This window comes from Loxodonta africana, chromosome 3 (genome assembly GCF_030014295.1).
Source record: "Loxodonta africana isolate mLoxAfr1 chromosome 3, mLoxAfr1.hap2, whole genome shotgun sequence".
NCBI lineage: Eukaryota > Metazoa > Chordata > Mammalia > Proboscidea > Elephantidae > Loxodonta > Loxodonta africana.
Window position 1 is genome coordinate 194,522,972 of NC_087344.1, and position 21,654 is coordinate 194,544,625.

At 39.5% G+C, this 21,654-nt stretch overlaps 1 protein-coding gene across 1 annotated transcript; it reads left to right on the forward strand.

Annotated features, from left to right (window-relative positions):
* The first annotated feature begins 18,998 nt into the window (after positions 1-18,998).
* Positions 18,999-19,840, forward strand: APCS (amyloid P component, serum). Its single transcript, XM_003414991.3, has 2 exons — positions 18,999-19,062; positions 19,162-19,840. Exons 1-2 carry the CDS (start codon positions 18,999-19,001, stop codon positions 19,800-19,802), a joined length of 705 nt encoding a protein of 234 aa, XP_003415039.2. The 3' UTR covers positions 19,803-19,840.
* The last annotated feature ends 1,814 nt before the right edge of the window (positions 19,841-21,654 follow it).

Genomic DNA, 21,654 nt, shown 5'->3' on the forward strand with positions numbered 1-21,654 from the left:
AGATGACATCGTAGATGGAGAGACATGTCACATACTTTGGACGTGTTGTCAGGAGGGACCAGTCCCTGGAGAAGGACATCCTGTTTGGTAAAGTATAGGGGCAGCAAAAAAGGGGAAGACCCTCAACGAGATGGACTGACACAGTGGCTGCAATGATGGGCTGAAACACAGCAATGATTGTGAGGATGGTGCAGGTTTGGACATTGTTTCATTCTGTTGTACATAGGGTCACTATGAGTCAATGTCATTGAATTGTACACGGGAAGAATGTTGAAAAGGAAAATAATTTGTTATATGTACACATAACAAATTTACCACTATAGGGTCAACATGAGTTGGAATCAACTCAATGGCAATAGGTTTGAGTTTTTTGTGTTTTTTTTTTTTGGTTGATATAGAGAGAGAGAGAGAGAGAGGGGAGGAGAAAAAATGAAACCGAGAATATCACTATGGACTCTGGAGACATCAAAAGGATAATAAGAGAATACTATGAACTACTTTACATAGATTTGACATTTTAGATTAAATGAAACAATTCCACAAAAAGTACAAGCTAACACAACTCACCCAATATGAAATAGATAATTTCAGTAGTGTTATAACTAGTAAGGAAATTAAGCTCATAATTTAAAACCTTCTGGGGAAAAAAAAAAAAAAAACCAACACCAAATGACTTACTGAATATTGATACCCAATCCTTAAAAAAAATTTATCAGTTCTACACAATCTCTTTTGGAAAAAAGAAGATGAGAGAACACTTCCTAATTCATTTTACTAGGAGAATATTACCCTGATACCAAAACCAAAGACAGTACAAGAAAACTACAGACCAACCAGCATTACCCATGAATATAGATGCAAAAATCCTTAACAAAATCCTACCAGAATCCAGCTGCATACATACATGTATATATATGTGTGTGTGTGTGTGTATATATATATGAGGTCTTGGTGACACAGTGGTTAAGAGCCTGGCTGCTAACCAAAAGGTCAGCAGTTCAGATCCACCAGCTGCTCCTTGTAAACCATATAGGGCAGTTGTATTCTGTCCCATAGTGTCACCGCGAATTGGAATTGACTCAACTGCAAAAGGTTGTTTTTTTTTAACATACGTATGTGTGTGTATGTATACACATATATATATGTATATACATATACTTGGAAACCTGTTGGCGTAGTGGTTAAGAGCTACAGCTGCTAACCAAAAGGTCGGCAGTTTGAATCCACCAGGCACTCCTTGGAAACTCTATGGGGCAGTTCTACTCTATCCTATAGGGTCGCTATGAGTCAGAGTTGACTCGATGGCAACAGGTATATATATATATATAAACAGTTCCCACGGAGTCAATTCCAACTCATGGTGACACCATGTGTGTCAGAGTAGAACTGTGGTTCATAGGGTTTTCGACAGCTGATTATTTGGGAGTAGATTGACAGGTCTTTCTTCTGAGGTGCCTCTGGTTGGATTCAAACTTCCAACATTGCAGTAGCAGGTGAGCGTGTTAACCATTTGCACTACCGAGGGACTATATATATATATGTTGTTGTTAGGTGCTGCTGAGTTGGTTCTGACTTAAAGCGACACTATGTACAACAGAATGAAACACTGCCCTGTCCTCCACCATCCTCACAATCTTTGTTATGCTTGAGCCCATTGTTGCGGCCACTGTATCAATCCATCTCTTTGAGGCTCTTCCTCTTTTTTGCTGCCCCTCTACTTTGCCAAGCACTATGTCCTTCTCTAGGGATTGGTCTCTTACATGTATATATGTGTGTGTGTGTATGTATATACATACATACATATATATATGTATATATATATATATATAGCCCTGGTTAAAATCTTGACTGCTGACTGCTAACCAAAAGAAAAGATCAGCAGTTTGAATCTACCACTTGCTCCTTGGAAACCCTATGGGGCAGTTCTACTCTGTCCTATAGGGTCACTCACTATGAGTCAGAGCCTACTCGATGGCAAATATTATATACACATATAAAATTATAACTGCAACCAAGTGGGGTTTACTCCATGACCAGCAATGCTAGTTCAATATTCAAAATCAGTCAATGCAATCCACCACATTAAAGGACTAAAGAAGAAAAATATCTTGAGCGTATCGACACAGAAATAGCATGTGATGAAATTCAACATCCATTCTTAATAAAAACTCTTAGAAAATCAGGAATTTAGGGAAGCTTCCTCAACTTTACAAAAATTATCTACATAAAACCCCTACAGCTAACATCCTGCTTAATGGGGAAAAACTGAATGTTTTCCACCTAAGATCAGGAACAAGATAAGGAGGTAACTCTTCCCATTGCTATTCAGACTTCAGCATCACTCTGTACGAAGTTCTAAGCAGTGTAATAAGAAAAGGGGGGAAAGGCATACAGATCAGACAAGAAATAAAACTGTTCTTATTTTAAGATGGCATAGTGGTCTATGTAACAAATTCCAAGGAATCTACTGAAGAACCCTAAAATTGGGGGGAAAAAAAAACTGGTAAGTGAGATCACAGAATACAAGATCAGCATACAACCCTCATTTGTATTTCTACATACTAGCAATGAATACAAGGAATCTGAAATTAATGATACAATATGATTTAAATTTTCTCCAGTGAAATGAATGTAAACCTAATAAAACCTGTACAGGATCTATATGATGAAAACCACAAAATGCTGATGAAAGAAATCAAAAAGGTCTGAATAAATGGAAAGACATTGGGAACATTGATAATCGGAAGACTCAGCATAGTAAAAATATCAATTCTCCCCAAATTGATATATAAGTTTGCAGCAATTCCTATCAAAATCCCCCCCAAAAAAAAATGTGTAACTATCAACAAGATAATTCTAAAATATATTTGGAAAGGTAAAAGAGCTAAGATAGTTAAAACAAATCTGATAAAGAAAAATAAAGTGCGAGGCATTCATCTACCTGATTTTAAATAGAGTAATCAAGACTGTGTGGTATTGGCAAAAGTTTAAAAAGATAAATCAATTGAACAGAATAAAGAACCCAGAAACAGCCCACACACTAGCATAGCCAAGTGATTTTTGACAAAGGTGCAAAAGTAATTCAACGGGAAAAAGAAAATCTTTGCAACAAATGGTGCTGGAGCAATTAGCTATCCATAAGCAAAAAAAAAAAAAAAAAAATTAACTTCAACATAAACCTTACACCTTATACAAAATCAAAATTAACATAAATTGAAATGTAACATTTTAAACTCTAAAACTTTTAGAAGATAACATAGGAGAAAAACCTCAGGACACATGGCTTATGGAAGAGTTCTTAGATATGGCACAAAAAGCGCAATCCATAAAAGAAAAAAAAGTTGATAAATTGAAATTCATCAAAAAAAAATTTTTAATGGTCTATGAAGCACCCTTTTAACAGGACAAAACCACAAGCTACAGACTTCAAAAAATATTTGCAAACCCCATATCTGTCAAAGTGTGCATATCTAGAATACATATTTCAAAAACTCAACATTAAAAACAAACAATCCAGTTAGAAAATGGGCAAAAGACTCAAAGAGATATTTCCTTAAAGAGGATCTACAGATGGCAAATAAACACATGAAATGATTTTCAATATCATTAGTCATTGACAATATGCAAACGAAGGCCAGATGAGATATCACTACTCATTTATTAAAAAAAAACAGCTAAAATAAAAATAGTGACAACATCAAATGCTGCTGAGGATTTGGAGACACTGGGTCTCTCATACAATGTTGGTAAGAATGTAAACTGGTATATAGCCCCTCTAGAAAATAGCTTGGTATTTTCTTAAAAGCTAAACGTGCACTTACCACATGACCCCGCAATTGAACCCCTAGGCATTTATCCCAGAGAAACAAAAACTTACGTCTATACAAAGCCCGGTATATGATTGTTCATAGCAGCTTTAAGCATAATAGCCCAAAATTGAGAAGAACCAAAATTCCCCTCAATAGGGGAATGGCGAAATAAACTGTGGTATACCAATGTCATGGAATATTACTCAACAACAGCAACAAAACACTATTGATACACGCATCAGCTATTAAGTTATACAGTATTTGAAGTGAAACAAAGGAGAATTCAGGGACAAAGTATCCATTACATCTAGGACCCTCAACCTCCAGTGGTTTACGAGAGAGAGAGAAAATCACAGGTGACCAAAAATGTTCCTCAGTCCTAAATTTGTAGTTAAAAACATGACAAAAGTATAGGACAAAAAATGTACATAAACTAACCTGGGGCTGAAATAACAATGGGTCACTTACTTCCAGAACACGGGAGTGTGTGAACGTAGATGCTACTATATATACCCGCAAAAATGATGAAAACTCTCAATGAGATGGATTAACACAATAGCCAAAGCAATGGATTCAAACATAGCATCAATCATGAAGTGATGTAGGACCAAGGAATATTTTGTTCTGTTATCCATAAGGTTGCTATCTTAGGCTGGGTTCTGTAGAGAAGGAAAGCCAGTGAAGTGTATAAATATATACACACATAGAGAAAGAGAGGAATTTATCTCAAGGAAAAGTCTCATGTGGTTGTAGAGACTGGAAAGTCCCAAGTCCATGGGTGAGATGTCAGGCTGGAGGCTTCTCCTGACTCATGTAGCTACTCACTATGAGTCAGAGCCTACTCGATGGCAAATATTATATACACATATAAAATTATAACTGCAGCTGCAAGGGCTAACAAACCCAAGATTACATGTCAGACAGCAGGCTATTTGTTCACGGGCTATGGAGAATGACCAATCCAAGATCAGCAGGCAATATGGCAGGCCACTAGCTCAAGTCCCAAGAACCAGAGGTCAGATGATTACAAACCGGACGCAGGATCTAGAGAAAGAAAAGCCAGTGAGCTTTTCCAGAAATGTCTGTATCTATTGGATGCAGGCCACACCCTCAAAGAAATTCCCTTTACAACTAGTTGGCTGATCACATCAGATCACATCACGGAGGAGATTATATTATATCACAAAACAGAGGATAACTACATCATTACGTAACTGCCAAACTATATCATTACGTAGCTGCCAAACCACTGAGAATCATGACTCAGCCTTTACCATCACAGTTGCGATGAGTCGGTGCCAACTCAACAGCACCTAACAATAAAGATATACCTTGGCTTTTGCCATGTATCTTCCAGCTCTGTCTCACAGTAGAGATACAAGGGTGTTTTGTTAATTAAACACATAATCACCCATCTAAGAAAAAAAAAATAGTATAGTATATGAGCATAGAAGAGCTCTTCAGGAAAAAAACCAAAAAAAAGGCCTCTAGGTCACCCTGAGTCAGAATGCACTTGACAGAAACTAACAACAAGTTGGAAAAGATGCGACAAAATGGCATTATTGAGCTTAATTTATTGAAAATTGCAGTTCACACTTGGAGAAGAGCAATCAAATCCACTTGCCCAGAATTAGTTCCTACCGTGCTTGCCAAATAGTTACCATAGCCACTGGAATCAGTAGAAACAGCATCTGCGCCAACTATTTTAATCCCATGTAGCCACTATGGAATTAACAATTCTCAGAAGATTACACGGGACAAGGAGCTAAATGTGTTAGAGAACCTCCAGATGAAGGTACTATCCCTTGAGAAGAGTCACCCATCAGTTCTCCTTCTGCTCAGCTTCCCAGGCCACAACAATAATGTAGTTTAAAAAGATTTTTACTTCCTCTCTGCGGAAGTAAAGGGTATTCCACCTAAATACGCACTACTAAAAGTGGCCAAAGGGACCAGATCCATGAAAAGAAGAGCCTGTCTTTGCTGAAACTATTTGTTTTCAATCAGAAAATGGTAAGGAAAGCCTTTTTGAAATGTCTGTTAAGGCTGTGTAACTTAAATCATGAAACTGGGGAATGATTCAAGTGCTTCCCTCCCCGCACCCTGGAATTCTTTAACTGAAGCCACCACTGCCATAGTAATGGCTGGGCCTGCTCCACTCACAGTCAAAAGTCAAGTTTAAAATGGCCAGGTGAAGTGGGGCCAGGAGGATTTTTCAATCAAAATGCTCACACATGGAATAAGTTATCAAAGTGCTCCTGCAGTGATGCCCACCAGGGCAATGACATGCACCATGAGCAGAAATCCTAGCTTCTGCCTTCTTTCAAGAGTATAAGTAGAAGAGCAATGTAAATGCTTGTACTAATTCAAAACAAAGCTTTCTATTTGGTCTGCTTGTGAGATGTGAAATGTTTGTGAGCAAGAAAAGTTATTTTCTGGCACTAAAATCTCCTGATAAAATAAGTCAATCTGCTAAGAAATGCTTCTGTCCACAGCTCTGTACACGGCATCCTTGGCCTCCATGCTCCTCAAACTGTAAACAACAGTGCTCAGCAGCAGAGTGATGCTGATATAGGTCTCTAGGATTGGGAGTTCTACTGTATATTGAATCCACTGGCTTGGGGGTCTTAGGGTAGTCAATAGAGGCACAGCCATACTAGACATTGACCACAGTGATGTGGGAAGCAGAGGTGACAAGGGTCTTCTTCCAGCTCCTAGATGAGGTAATCCTGAGAAAGGTGGAAGTGGTAAAGATATTGATTACTGAAAATCAAGCCATGAATGCTTAAACTTATGCGTGATGGGTAAAAAAAAAAAAAAAATTTACTTCATGAATGGTAGTCTCAATGTAGAAGAATTTCATGCACAACGGATACCACTGAAGAAGTGAGCTGCCATAATATCATAGAAGTGCAAGTTGAATACGGCAATCATATGGACAACTGGCATAACCAGGCCAATGCCCAGACATCAAGTTGGCAAGCACCCTCTTATTCATAAAGACTGTGTACTTTGGGGATTTTCAGACAACCATATAGCAGTTGGTTGTAGTTAAGATAACAAAAAAGACCAAGAAGATGGGCTGGTTCTGAACTATGAAACTGGAGAGTATTAGCAAATGGCAACAAGTATATACACAGTCTAATCCAGCCAGCATGCTCAGGAAGAAGAATATGGTCAATATGAATGAGAGTCAGGATGATGGCATTCCCTGCTGAAGCTAAGCTATTGCCTACACACTCACAGAACTTGCAGACACCTAGGAAGGTGAACCCTCTCCACTTCTGTGAGATTCTTTCTCTGTATCATGCAGTTTTAGAGAAAACAAGGAAAAGAGTCAGCATGGGAAAATTCTAGTATTGAACAAACTCTAGATCAAGGGCAGAAATACGGCATAGGGAAAGACAAAATGGCAAGATTGAAGCAAGATGATCCTATCCAAGACCCCTTCTACTCATGTAAGTGAGAAATCCACCCACACTTCTTCAATGCAAGTATTCCCTGTCACTGTAGACTGAGTCATATTTTTTCCATACCTAGAGAAGGGAGCTTTTCTCTTCAACATATTCAAGACACAGAATTAACTGAGCCCTCCCCCCATTATATATATATTTTTTTCTTCTTTGCACATCTCCTCTCCCAGATACTGATAACAGGAAAGTACCATAAACAGCAAGGGACATGGTTGTTGTCAGTGGGTTCCCATGAAAGGTAAAGTTTCTTAAAAAAAAAAAGTGAACCAGCCAAAATTCCCATCAACAGATGAATAGATAACAAAATATGGTCTATACATACAATGGAATACTACTCAGCCATGAAGACAAATGAAATCCTAATTCATGCCACTACATGGGTGATGTTGAAAGCACCATGCTAATCGAAGTAAAGTCAGTTGCAAATAAACAGATATTGTATGATCTCACTTACGTGAATTAAGCTAACATATTGGGGTGATAGGGACTAAAGAGGGAGGGGGGAGTTTTTTTTTCCAGGGCTATAGGTTTTTTATTTAACCCTTTCAGTATTACTTTTTTTTTTAATTTTATTGTTTCAGGTGAAAGTTTACAGTGCAAATTAGTTTTTCATTTAAAAATTTATACACAAATTGTTTTGTGACGTTGGCTGCAATTTCAGCAAAGTGTCAGCACTCTCCCCCTTTCCCTTTCCACCCTGGGTTCTCCATGTCCATTTGTCAGGTTTCCTGTCCTTCCTGCCTTCTTATCTTTGCTTTTGGGCAGGTGTCACCCATTTGGTCTTCTATACTTGATTGAACTAAGAAGCACATCCCTCACATGTGTTATGGTTTGTTTTATAGGGCTGTCTAATCTTTGCCTGAAAGGTGGACTTTGGGAGTCGCTTCAGCTCTGAGTTAGCAGGGTGTCCATGGGCCATAGTCTCTGAGGTTCCATCAGTCTTTATCAGAGCAGAAAGTCTGGCCTTTTTTGGTGAATTTGAATTTTGTTCTACATTTTTTGGGGGGGAGATTGTTGTCTAATGTTTGTTAATGATGGTAGAATGATTTGGAAAAGGATAGGGAGAATGGTTGCACAACTTGAAAAATGTAATCAATGTCACTAAATTTTACATATAGAAATTGTTGTGATAATGAATGTTTTGTTACATTTTCACCACAATTTAAAAAAAAATGAAAATAAGTGGTTCAAAAAGAAATGACTTATAGTTTGGTGTCATGGATTGAATTGTTTCCCCCCAAAATATTTGTCAGCTTGGCTAGGCCATGATTCCTAGTATTGTGTGGTTGTCCTCCATTTTGTTATCTGAAGTAATTTTCCTAAGTGTTGTAAATTCTAATCTCTGCCTATAGTTAGTGAGGCAAGATTAGGTTATGTTAAAGAGGATTAGAGTGGGATGCAACACCCTTACTCAGGTCACAGCCCTGATGAGATATAAGGGGAGTTTCCTTGGGGTGTCACCTGCATCACATTTTATCTTACATGAGATAAAAGAAAAGAGATGCCAGCAGAGAGAAAGGGACCTACTATCACCAAGGAAGAAGAGTTGGAAGGCAACCACATCTTTGGACCAGGAGTCCCTATGCTTAGAAACTCCTAGAACCAGGAGAAGATTGATGACAAGGACCTTACCTCAGAGTTGACAGTGAGAGGAAGTCTTCCCCCTGGAGCTGGCCCCCTGAATTCAGACTTCTAGCCTCCTAAGTTGTGATAGAATGAATTTCAGGATGTTAAAATCATCCACTTGTGGAATTTCTGTTATAACAGTACTAGATAACTGAGACATTTAGGGATGTATAAAAAGATAAAGACTAAGAAGTATATATATTGTCTGACTGTGGTGGCTTGCATGTTGCTGTGATACTGGAAGCTATGCCACTGGTATTTCAAATACCAGCAGAGTAACCCTTGGTGGACAGGTTTCAGCAGAGTTTCCAGACTAAGACAGACCAGGAAGAAGGACCTGGAAATCTATTTCTGAAAAAAATAGCCAGTGAAAATATTATGAATAGCAGAGTGGAACATTGTCTGATACAGTGCCAAGAGATGAGCCCCTCAGATTGGAAGGCACTCAAAAGGCAACTGGGGAAGATCTGCCTCTTCAAAGTAGAGTCTATCTTAATGACACTGATGGAGTCAAGCTTTAGGGACCTTCATTTGCTGATGTGGCATGCTTAAAATGAGAAGAAACAGCTGCAAACATCCATTAATAATTGAAATGTGGAATGTAAGAAGTAAGAATCTAAGAAAATTGGAAGTTGTTGAAATGAAATGGAATGCCTAAAGATCGATATACTAGGCATTTGTGAGCTGAAATGGACTAGTATTGGCCATTTTGAATCAGACAATCAGATGGTCTACTATCCCAGGGATGACAAATTAAGAGGAACAGCATCGCGTTCTTAGTCAAAAAGAACATTTCAAGATCTGCCTTTAAGTGCAATGCTGTCAGTGATAGGATAATATACAAACACCTAAAAGGAAGACCAGTTAATACGACTATCATTCAAAATTACCTACCAACCACTAATGCCAGAAATGAATAAATTGAAGATTTTTACCAACTTCTGCAGTCTGAAATTGATCAAATATGCAACCAAGATGCATTGATAATTACGCTGATTGGAATTTGAAAGTTGGAAGCAAAGATGGATCAGGATTTGGAAAATGTGGCCTTTGTGACAGAAACAATGTCAGAGATCCTGTCATGGTTTGAATTGTGTCCCCCAAAAATATCTGTCAACTTGGCTAGGCCATGATTCCTGGTATTGGGTGATTGTCCACCATTTTGTCATCTGAAGTGATTTTCCTATGTGTTGTAAATCCTATCTCTATGATGTTAATAAAATGAGATTAGCAGCAGTTATGTTAATTAGGTTGGATTCAATCTACAAAATTAGGTTGTGTTTTAAGACAATCTCTTTTGAGATAAAAAGAGAGAAGTGAGCAGACAGATAGGGGGATCTCATACCACCAAGAAGCAAGAGCAGAAGAATAGCACTTCCTTTGGACCCAGGGTCCCTGATCTGAGAAGCTCCTCAACCAGGGAAGATTGATGACAAGGACCTTTTTCCAGAGCTGACAAAATGAGAAAGAGTTCTCCTGGAGCTGGCATCCTAAACTCAGCCTTCTAGCCTCCTAGACTGTGAGAGAATAAACTTCTGTTTGTTGAAGCCATACACTTGTGGTATTTCTGTTACAGCAGCACCAGATAACTAAGACAGATCCCATGATAGAATTTTGTAAGACCAATGACTTATTCATTGCAAATACCTTTTTCAACAACATATGTGGCAACTTTACAAGTGGGCCTTTCTTAATGGAATACGCAGGAGTCAAATTGACTACATCTCTGGAAAGAGACAATGGAGAAGCTCAATACCATCACTCAGAACAAGGCCAGGGGCTGACTCTCAAACAGACTATCAAATTCAAGTTGAGGTTGAAGAAAATGGACACAGGTCCATGAAAGCCAAAGTACAGCCTTGAGTACATCCCACCTGAATTTAGAGACCATCTCAAGAATAGGTCTGATGCACTGAACACTAATGACTGAAGACCATATCACTTGTGGGATGACAGCAAGTATATCATGCATGAAGAAAGCAAAAAGTCATTGAAAAGGGAGGAAAGAAAGAAAAGCGTAAAATGGATGTCAGAAGAGACTGTGAAGCTTGCTTTTGAACATAGAGTAGCTAAAGAAAATGGAAGAAATGATGAAGCAGAAGCTGAACAGAACAGTTCAAAGAGTGGCTCAAGAACACAAAGTAAAGTAATATAATGAAATGTGCAAGGATCTGGAGTTAGAAAGCCAAAATGGAAGAACACACTCGGCATTTCTCAAGCTGAAAGAATTGAAGAAAAAATTGAAGCCTGGAGTTGCAATATTGAAGGAGTCTGTGGACATAACATTATATGATGCCGGAAAGATCAAAAGACGATGGAAGGAATACACAGTCACTGTACCAAAAACAATTGGTCAAGGTTCAACCATTTCTGGAGGTAGCATATGATCAAGAACCAATGGCATTGAAGGAAGAAGTCCAAGCTCCCCTGAAGGCACTGGCAAAAAACAATGCTCCAGGAATTGATGGAATACCAACTCTGATGTCTCAAGAAATGAATGCAATGCTGGAAGTGCTCACTCATCTATGCCAAGAAATTTGGAAGACAGCTACCTGGCCAACTAAATGGAAGAGATAGATATACATGCTTATTCCAAAGAAGAAAGGTGATTCAATGGAATTCAGAAATTATGAAACAATATTATTACTATCACATGCAAGTAAAATTATGCTGACGATAATTCAAAAACAGTTGCAGCAGTCCCTAGACAGGGAGCTGCCAGAAATTCAAGCCAGATTTAGAACAAAGGATGTCATTGCTGATGTCAGATGGCTGTTGGTTGAAAGCAGAGAATACCAGAAAGATGTTTACCTGTGTTTTGTTGACTAAAAAAAGTCATTTGACTATATGGATCATAACAAATTATAGATGACATTACAAAGAATGGAAATTCCAGAACACTTAATTGTGCTCACGTGGAACCTGTACGTAGAAAAAGAGGCAGTCATTGGAACAGAACAAGTGAACACTGCGTGGTTTAAAATCAAGAAAGGTGTGCATCAGGGTTGTGTCCTTTCACTATACTTAATCTGTATGCTGAGCAGATAACCTGAGAAGTTGGACTATTTGAAGAAAAACGTGGCATCAGGATTGGTGGAAGACTCATTAACAACCTGCTACATGCAGATGACACAACCTTGCTCTCAGAAAATGAAGATGACTTGAAGTATTTACTGATGAAGATCAAAGACCACAGCCTTCAGTATGGATTACACCTTAACATAAAGTCCTCACAACTGGACCAAGAAGCAACGTTATGATAAAAGAAGAAAACATTGAAGTTCTCAAGGATTTCACTGTACTTGGATCCACAATCAATGCCTATGGAAGCTGCAGTCAAGAAATCAAACGACTTACTGCACTGGGCAAATCTGCAGCAAAAGACTACTTTATTAAAGTGTTAAAAAGCAAAGATGTCACCTTGAGGACAAGGTGCACCTGATCCAATCCATGGTATTTGCAATGGCCTTATATGCATGCGAAAGCTGGACAATGAGTAAGAAAGACCAAAGAAAAATTGTTGCATTTGAATTACGGACTGCCAGAAGAACGAACAAATCTGTCTTGGAAGAAGTGCAGCCAGAATGCTCCTTAGAAGCGAGGATGGCAAGACTTCATCTTACGTACTTTGAACATGTTATCAGATGGGACCACTCCCTGGAGAAGGACATCATGCTTGGTAAAGTAGAGGGTCAGCAGAACAGAGGAAGACCTTCAATGAGATGGATTGACACAGGGGCTGCAATAATGGGCTCAAACATAACAAATATTGTGAGGATGGAACAGGACCGGACAGTGTTTTGTTCTGTTGTACACAGAGTTGCTGAGTTGGAATCAACTCCACGGCACCTAACAATGACAACATCCTAGAGAGTAGTTTTTCCTGAATTCTGAATTCAGAAATTAGATTTCAGTTTAGGTAACGCGTTCTAAATATGTGATTGAATCCAGAAGCAGAAGACGACAAATTTAGCAAGAAATTTTCTTTTATAAATGAACTCTGCAATTAGAAACAGAGAACTCAGGTCAAGGAAAGCCTCCAGGTCAAAAGCACCTGCAAAGGGATAGGCCAATTTGTGACCAAGACAGAATTGGAAAAGGAAAGGAGGAGGCTGCCAGCGGCCTGGAGCCTGGCATTTAGAGTCTGAAATAGCTATTTTGGTAGAAAGGTCAGTCATAATCTCAGGCGGACTCTGGTTTTTCTCTGCTGTTGGGTAAGATGTTATAGCGCAGGAAGCAGAGACACAAGAGCCTCTACGCCAGGAAGAGACAATCTGTAATCTGTGTGGGAAACAGATTGGATCCTGAGTCCCTTACAGAGGATCTTGTTTCTCTCCTTTTTTCTCTTATCAGAATTACTGAACCTTCGGAAACAGACGCCCTTTCTCTTTCTTCCTCTGCAACCTGGCTTCTGCCACGCTCACTTTACTGAAATTGCTCTTTCAAAGGTCACTGATGTAGTTTTTATTGCTAAATCTAGCATCCTTTCTACTTAGATTTCTCTGATGCATTTAATACCAGTGGACACTGCCTTCTGGAAACTTATTCTAATTTGGTTTCCATGACACTGCATACACTATCTTCTCTCTGCCAAACATTATTTTTTGCCTCCTTTACTGACTCTTCTCTTCTGTCCAAGTCCACGAACATGAATGCTCCCTTAAGTCAGTGCTTGGCTCCCTGACCTTTTCCCTCATCTCTCTTCCACTGAAAGAGATAATCCATCTTTGTTTCATTATCTTTTATATGTTGATTCCTCTGAAATCTATATTTCTAATCCCAACTGGCACTCACATATTTCAAATTCTCCACTGGCCTTTTCTATGTGCAGGTCACGATATCATCTCAAATTTAGCATTTTGGGAACCAAGCTTATTACCTACCCTCCACCTCCTCCAAATTAACTTCCTCTCAATTGTTCTATCTGCAGCAGTACCTCTGTATTTTTCCAAATCATAAGTAATCAGAAATTTGAGCCAAATCTAATTTGGTTCCCTATTCTATATATACATTTTTTAAAAATCTCATCTTTGTCTTTTCTTCCTTTGCCATTATACCTCTTCATCAGCCTAGGATTGTGTATCTTTGATTTTATACAACCACACACCATCAGGAGTGACAATCAAAGACTATGTTTCCATTGCCTGTTTCATCTATTACAAATAAATGTTCTTAAATTTCTTTACAGTTAAGAGAACACATGGCAAAGAATTCTTAATTGTCACCAAAACTCTGTTCTACCTCATGGTCTACTTCAGTTTCTTTATGTCCAGTTTTTTCCCCAAAGGTTATTGTGGCCATCATGTCTTCCATAAACACCTAAAGCCTTAGGAGGAATCTCTAAGATATTTTTAATCTCACAGGAAATCTTCAGTTATATCTCATACCTCTGCATTTCTCCATCTCTGAGCTCATGTCAGGCCCTCTTTCCAGCACTGCCAATGCCATCTTCCCCATCCTATCCTAAAGCAGACTTTATTGAATGTCAGCTAATATAATTAAGACAACCCTGCTTGAGACACAGAGGTGGCCCTGCCTCTATCCAACATATTGTCATCTTTCCTTCCCCACTCTCACCCCTTTCAGAGGTACTCAAACAGGAAACATGATCTCTCTGAACTGTCACTGGCAGGGAGGGACCCAAAAATCTTTCAGCAAAAACAGAAATTAGTTCACCTTGAAAATTCCATGCAGTCTTGAAGACCCAGAATCCATTTTCCTACATTCTGAAGTCAGAGCCTCCTTTTCTGCAATAAAAAGAATCCTCAGTTCCCTCTTTGATGCCTCCTGAAGGACCAAGTCCTGAGAAACTTATTCCAGAGATGGAAATTAAAGACCAAAATGGAGTCATCACACCTTCCCTCCCCTCTTCCCATTCAGCTGTGAATGGGAACTTCCAATCAGGCTGAACTCTTCCGTGTCTGAATATAACATTTTCATGTTCAACTATTAGCCCTGGCCCTTGGCCCCAACAACACCATAAACCCCCTTACCTCTAACCTCTCCAGGCTGACCCACCCTGGCCCAGCTCCACAACCTCTTCTCCCATTAAAAGAGAGTCTTTTTCACTTTGATCTCCAAAGCGTTCTGTTGTTGTTAACAGAATCATTTATGATGAAAAATGGAAGCAGCTGGTGAAAGTTTTGTTCTGTTAATTTTATGGCACTCATTAATTAACATCTGGGAAAGGGAATTGCAGAGTACCTGGGTTCCCAGAAAAGGTTACCTCCCAACTCCTACTTCCCTCATCGCCTGCTCATATTACTCAATTGTAGTCTACTTTTTATTGCTACTTAACTGTTTTATGTAAAAAGTCCTCTCCCCCTTGAATTCTTTTCATTTAAAAATATATACTGGGCTCCTTTTATGTCTATTAAAAATTGTTAGATAAAATACATGACTCAAATGTAAGTCTTAATACCCTTCATAGAACTTTCCATCTGCAGACAATAAGAGACAAATCTGCTAATATCTATAATATTATATAGACGAGAGTAATGGCCATAAAAGACTTCAAAATCATAATAATAATAACGATAAACACAACCCTTTATTGAATGGTTACTATGTTCCAGACACTTCATTATACTTTTTTTTTGGGGGGGGTGAAAATATACACAACAAAACTTTGCCAATTCAACAATTTCTACATGTATATTTCAGTGACATTGATTACATTCTTCTTGTGCAACCCATTATCACTATCCTTTTCCAAATTATTCCACCACCATTAATATTAACTCAGAGTCCTCGAAGCAAAAACTTCCTCTTTTCCCCTTCTTTCCACCCTGGTAACCATTAATAATCTTTGGTTTCTATATATTTGATAATTTCATATAAATGAGAACACACTTACTTGTCCTTTTGCAATTGATTTATTTTGCTCAGCATAATGTTTAAGGACTACGGTTCACCTGACCCCAGTCATGGTGTTTTCAATCACCTCATATGCATGTGGAAGCTGGACAATGAATACGGAAGACAGAAGATTTGATGGCTTTGAATCATGACGTTGGAGAATAATGTTGAATATAGCATGGACTGCCAGAAGAACGAACAAATCTGTCTTGGAAGAGGTACAGCCAGAATGCTCCTTAGAAATGAGGATGGTGAGACTTCTTCTCACATACTTTGGACGTGTTATCAGGAGGGACCAGTCCCTGAAGAAGGACATCATGCTTGGTAAAGTGGAGGGTCAGGGAAAGAGAGGAAGACCCTCAATGAGATGGAATGACACTGTAGCTGCAACAATGGGCTCAAGCATAGTAACTATTGTGGGGATGGCGCAGCACTGGGCAGGGTTTTATTCTGTTATACATAGGGTCGCTGTGAGGCGGAAGCACCTCGATGGCACCTAACAACAACGTATTCAAGGTTCATCCACGTTGTGGCGCGCATCAGGACTTCATTTCTTTTTACGGCTGAGTGATATTCCGTTATATATACACATATAACACATTCATCTGTTGATGGGCATTTCAGTTGTTTCTACATTTTGGTTATTGTGAAAAGCGCTGCAGTAAACATTGGCGCACAGGTTTCTGTTTGCATTCCTCCTTTCACTTCTGGATGTATACCTAGAATTGGGATTGCCAAGTCATATGGTAGTTCTACGTTCAACTTTTTGAGAAACCTCCAAACTGTTTTCCACAGTGGCTGCACTGTTTTAACATTCTTACCGGCAATGAATGAGGGTTCCAGTGCTTCCAAAACCTCTGTTTTATAAATAAACTTTTTTTATGCACATACGTTTTATGTGTATATATGGAGCCCTGGTGGTGCAGTGGTTAAGAACTCGGCTGCTAAACAAAAGATTGGCAGTTGGAATCCACCAGCTCCCCTTGGAAATCCTATGAGGCAGCTCTACTCTGTTCTCTAGGGTCACTATGAGTCAGAATCAACTCAATAGCAATAAGTTCTTTTGTGTGTGAGTGTGTGTGTGCATGTGTGTGTATACACACACGCATATATATATACATACACACACACACAGTAATATTTCATTGATCCCCACAAAAATACAAGAGTGGATTGTTTTATCCTTCTTTTGCAGAGAATGAAAAAAACAAGGTTCAGAGGAGTTTAGTGCATTGCACAATAGTTAACCACTAGTTAACGGCAACGCTGGAATTCTACCCCGAAGTCTTAGCTCTTAACCCTTATGAGAAGTTCAGAAGAGGTGAACATAATGTTGAGTTGGGACATCAAGAAAGTATTCATGAAGTGGATCATTTTTGAGATTGATTTTGAAAAATGGTTAGGATTTTGAGAAACAGAGATGGATAAGCAAGAAATTCAATTGAGAAAGAAGGCAATAAATAGAAGCAATAGCCATGCCTATGTACAGAACAATAATTAAAGGCTAATAATTAAAGAACAATAATGTGACTAAAGGATAAGATTTGTTTAAGAGGCTAAGGCCAGGTTGGAGCCAGATTGTAAATGGCTTCCAGGCTGAAGAATTTGCATTTAAAAGAAGTTTTTGTTGTGTGCCTTCTAGTGGATTCTGACTCATAGTGACTCTACAGGGCTTCGTAGGCTGTACTCTTTACCGGAGCAGGTTGCTGGGTCTTTTCTCCCAAGGAGTGGCTGGTGGGTTCAAAGCGGTAGGTTCGAACTGCTGGCCTTTCTGTTAGCATTAACCATTGCACCACCAGGGATCCTTGTTTAAAGGCAGTAACAGAGTATATAATCCTAACTCGAACACTAACCCTTACTGCCCAAGAAGCTAGATAAGGCTTTAGAACCTGACAGTCAAATTAGAAAAAAATTAGAGCACGGAAACTGTCCAGACCTGGGGATCATAAGGAAAATTTGAATAGAAGACAAAAAGAATTCTTGATGGCAGTTATTGTGTCATCGAAAAAGCTGATCATAAGGTCTGGGGTGAACTGAGAGAAGAGGCAATGATCAAGAGACTGGACAGTAGGAGAAGAAGGAAGAGTCCACAGAATTTAGGGAATGGAAGAGAAGGAAAAAAGGTGATTAGAAAGAGGAACTTCAGTTTGATATCTTGAAGGCAAAGCAGATTTGAGTGATGGTTAATAAAGTATGATATTCCCAGTGGTAGCAGAGGAATTAGAGAATGAGATCACAGGAGTTGCACCGAAGCAAGTTACCATAAGCCCTCAGCATCTAACTTAGTGCCTTGGGATAATTAAATAAATATGAGTGTAAGGTATTAATTTGGCCAACACCAAAGATGGCTTTAAGTCCACCTTCAATGACCAGGGACCCAAAGAAGTGGAGAAGATAACTGAATGAGCTGCTGACATTTAAGGAGAAGTCACCAGGAGTAGGCAGGTCACCCAGGAAAAATATATCATAATGAAAAATGGGGAAAACCTGGGATAATTGAATGCCATGACACTTAAAAGAAGAAAAAGAGTTGAGGAATAGTAACAGAAAAATACTAAGCTTCAAGGATAGAGAAAATGTGTACTCCAGTTCCCTCTTTCCCTTTAGCAATGCATGGACATATTACTCGATAATAAATTAATCAAAGGTAAAGGGATTTTTCAGTATTTTCAGCAGAAAACAGAATTCCAGGGTGTCCTACAAACAGGAGACTATTTTCAAAAACATTAAGTGCACCCAAAAGCCAGTAGATGCCTGAGTCAGGAAGCTCTGCTTCATGGCTGAGGAGCTCCTGGCAAAGCACAGGGTCATCAGACAGAGGGACCCTGGAGAGTGCAGCCAGGCCCCCCTGATATGCACTCTGGAACCACTGTCTTCCTGACCCTTGGCCCCAGCACTAGACTCTGGGTCACAGGGTTTGTAACTCTGGCAGTTACTGACATCTTTCTAATAAGTAACTCCCATTGATTTCCCAGCCCACAGCCTCACCCTCCTTTCCCTTCAGCAGCTCTGATTGCTAGTACCAGGGAGGGAGGCCTGAAATTCACTCACATATTACTGGTGCTCACCATCCTCCCCCCTCACCCATATGTATATGTAAACCTTGGAAAGTCTGAAGTCCAAGAATGCGAATTCCTACATAACTGGCTCAGAACCCCGGTGGACATAGCCACTGTGCTATCTGCTACCCTCATCCTGGTCACCGCTACTGCTGTAACAGCCTCAAGCCAAGAACATGGACAAGCTGCTGCTTTGGGTCTCTGTCCTCATCACTCTCCCGGAAGCCTTTGCTCAAACAGGTAGGGAGGTCAGAGATGGTCAAGGAGCATGGAGTGAGAAAAGAGATTCAATCTGTGTTTTTTCTTCCCTGCATTTATATTCTTCTTTTCCCCCTGCAGACCTCAGTGGGAAAGTGTTTGTGTTTCCTAGAGAATCCTCTAGTGACCACGTGAGCTTGATCACAAAACTGGAGAAACCTCTGCTGAACTTTACCGTTTGTTTTCGAGCCTATAGTGACCTCTTCCGACCCTACAGCCTCTTCTCGTACAACATCCAGGGCAAGGATAATGAGCTACTAATTTTTAAAAGTAAAGTTGGAGAGTACAGTCTGTACATTGGAGGCACCAAAGTTACTGCTAAAGTTCTTGAGCTGTTCCCTGCCCCAGCACACGTTTGTGCCAGCTGGGAGTCCTCCTCGGGCATTGCCGAGCTCTGGGTCAATGGGAAGCCTTTGGTGAGGAAGGGTCTGAAGCAGGGATACTCTGTGGGGGCTCACCCCAAGATTATCCTGGGACAGGAGCAGGACACCTATGGGGGTGGGTTTGATAAGAACCAGTCTTTTGTGGGAGAAATCGGGGATTTGTACATGTGGGATTCCGTGCTGTCTCCAGAAGAGATCCAGCTTACATACAAGGGCAATCCCCTCAATCCTAATATCCTGAGCTGGAAGGATCTGAACTATGAGGTGAAAGGATATGTCATCATCAAGCCCCTGGTGTGGAGCAGAGGTCCTGAACCAACAAAATCACTTGCAAATTAAATGACCAATATGGAAGAGACCTGTTCAAGGCAACTGGATACCAGATCCTGTGTCTGATGTCTCTCTTCTTTGAATTCCCTGACTATATGTCTGTGTAATAAACAAAATATTGTATTATGCCATCTGCAATTGTTTAGTGCCTGTCATAAAGCCAAACACTTTGCCTTACATCTACATATTTGGTAATTGGTGTTTTATTATCCAGAAAAATCAGATTGTAAAGTATGGGGCCACCACCTGTCTGTCAGTTTGTCATCCTGTGGTGGTTTGAGCATTGCTGTGGGGTTGGAAGCTATGCTGCTGCTATTTCAAGTACCAGCAGGTTTACTCATGGTGGATAGGTTTCAATGGAGCTTCTAGAATAAGACAGACTAGAAAGAGAGGCCTGGTGATACACTTCCAAAAATTAGCCAATGAAAACTCTATGGATTACAATACAATACTGTCCAACACAGTGCTAGAAGATGAGCCACCTAACTTGGAAGTCAATCAAAATACACTATGGCCGCAACAATGGACTTGAGCATACCAATGATTGTGAAGATGACACATGACCAGATGATATTTTGATCTATTATACATGGAGGGAGGGTCTCTGTCTCAGTTATCTAGAGCTGCTGTAACAGAAATACCTCAAATTAATGGCTTTAAAGAATAGAAATTTATTTTCTCACAGTTCTGGAGGCTGGGAGTCCAAAACATGGTTTTGGCCACAATTCCTTCTTTGTTAGATGCCCCAGGCAACCCTTGGTTCCTTGGCAGTCTTCATATGGCATATGGCAACTGTCTTTCCCAGTGCGTGCATGTCGTGTGTCTACACTGCTCTTTTTATAACTCAGGAGTGCTTAGGTTTAAGGCATACCCTATGTTAATATGACCTTGACTGATTGATTTATTGATTGCATCACACTAGGTTGCATTGTGGAAGGTAATCTCTATCCAAGGGCAACTAATTTAATTTCATGATTAAATCGTAACATCAGATGGCCAGGATTTCAGTAGATAGTTTGGGGTGGAGGGAGGCACTATTCAGTCCATAACAGTCATTGTGAGTTGGAGCCAACTTGGCAGCAACTAAAAACAGCAAAGTATGGGGATGGAAACTTTAAAGTAACTAAAAAGATATATCACAAACCAGACCACTCAATGAGTGGAGCACTGATAACACTTAAAAGATCTAATAAATAACTCCCATAAATAATCATTTTATTAACAATTCAAAACGTGTGTAGAATTGGGATAAAAATTCTTCTATTGGGATTTCCAGGTACAAATCAATCAATATGAGGTCTGATATTAAGCCGGGGAGACAACAAGGCAGATGATACCACAATGGCCAAAAAATTGTTAGAACAAATATCTCCTCTTTGGGTATGCCCTATGAATTCTCCAGAGATCACTTCATGGAAAAGTTTATTTAAAAATTTGCCGTGTTCTGCCTATTTGGCAATAGTCGTACTGTCCATATCACCCCCAGCGATCTGGCAAAATAGAAAGAATTAATGAAATGTTAAAAAAAAAAACTAGCAAAACTTTCAGTCACTGAACTTGCCATCACCAAAAGTTCTCTCTCTAGCAATCAGAACTATTCAATCAACATCATCAAGGAAGCATCAGCTACCACCTTATAAAATTGTAATAGGAGGCCCCATCCATTTAATATCTGTACCTTATACAGACCCTGCCCTTACATAAAGACTGACCTGATTCAGTACTGCCAAGGTTTAATGGAATATTCCCAAACTTATTCTCAACAGGTAAAAGCAGCCCTCCAGGACCCGCTTCTGAGAAAAAACACGTTGTATCTTCTAGACCCAGTGCCTTAGAAGATGTCAGGGAAAATCAGCCCTCC